At 66.2% G+C, this 964-nt stretch overlaps 1 protein-coding gene across 1 annotated transcript; it reads left to right on the plus strand.

Moving 5' to 3' along the window:
* Window positions 1-366: 366 nt before the first annotated feature.
* EMIHUDRAFT_259680 (hypothetical protein) lies at window positions 367-904 on the plus strand (the record flags this gene model as incomplete). Its single annotated transcript, XM_005756647.1, has 2 exons — window positions 367-854; window positions 895-904. 2 exons carry the CDS (start codon window positions 367-369, stop codon window positions 902-904), a joined length of 498 nt encoding a protein of 165 aa, XP_005756704.1.
* Between the last annotated feature and the right edge of the window lie 60 nt (window positions 905-964).

The raw sequence follows: 964 nt of genomic DNA on the forward strand, positions 1-964 counted from the left end.
TCTCTCCCTTGTCACTTCCTCCTCTGTCGCGTCAGGTTCTTCTGCCTCGTCCTGCGGCGCCGCCGCCTGCCGGTCCCTTGTTCTCGCGGCTTCTTTCGCCTTTCGGCGCAACTCCGGGGAGCTAAAAAGAAAGAAAGAAAACAGACAACCCAAGGGAGGGATGGGAGGACGGCACGCCGCCACCACACAGGGATTTTAAGGAGAGGTGTGTGGTGCGCTAGCCGTCGCCCACCCTAACTCCGGGGAGCTAACATCCGCGCTTAATTGCACGATTTTCTTCTTCAGTCCGCGCCAGTCCGCGTTCTTCAGTCTTGCCCAGCCTCACGGGTGCTAAAGCAGCGCCAGCAGCGCCAGTAGCATTCGCAGATGCTCGCCATCTCGACGGCCGCATGCTCGTCTCTGCTGCTCCCGTGCAGCCGCGCTCACGTCGCCAGTGCTAGACGGCGCGGGCTCGACGCGCCACTCTTGGGCGTCCCTGGCTTCGTCTCCTGGCTGGAGACGCACTCTCCGGAGGCTCTGGTGGAGATGCCCGCCCTGCCTCGCGAGAACAGCGAGATCACGCCGCGCGACGTCGACGTGGTCGCCTTCGACCTCAACTCGCTCGTGCACAATGCGCTGCGGAACGCGCGCGACGAGGACCAGGCGATCGCGATGGTGTTTCAGATGCTGCACAGCGCGCTGCGGCAGGTCCGGCCGCGGACGACGGTCGTGCTGGCGCTTGACGGCGCCGCGCCGATCGCCAAGCTGGAGACACAGCGCAAGCGTCGCGCCACGAGCTCGAGGCGCGACGAGCGCAAGAAGAGCAAGCCGGACACGCGCAACAACAAGCGGAGGCCCGCGGGCGTCTCCGCGCTGTGCGCGACGCCGGGCACGCGTTTCATGGCCAGCCTCGAGGGCGCGCTGACCTACTGGATCTGCGCCGAGCTGCAGACCTACCGCGCGCGCGGCCTCCGCTTCCTCCTCT

This window comes from Emiliania huxleyi, assembly GCF_000372725.1.
Source record: "Emiliania huxleyi CCMP1516 unplaced genomic scaffold EMIHUscaffold_9591, whole genome shotgun sequence".
Taxonomy (NCBI): domain Eukaryota; phylum Haptophyta; order Isochrysidales; family Noelaerhabdaceae; genus Emiliania; species Emiliania huxleyi.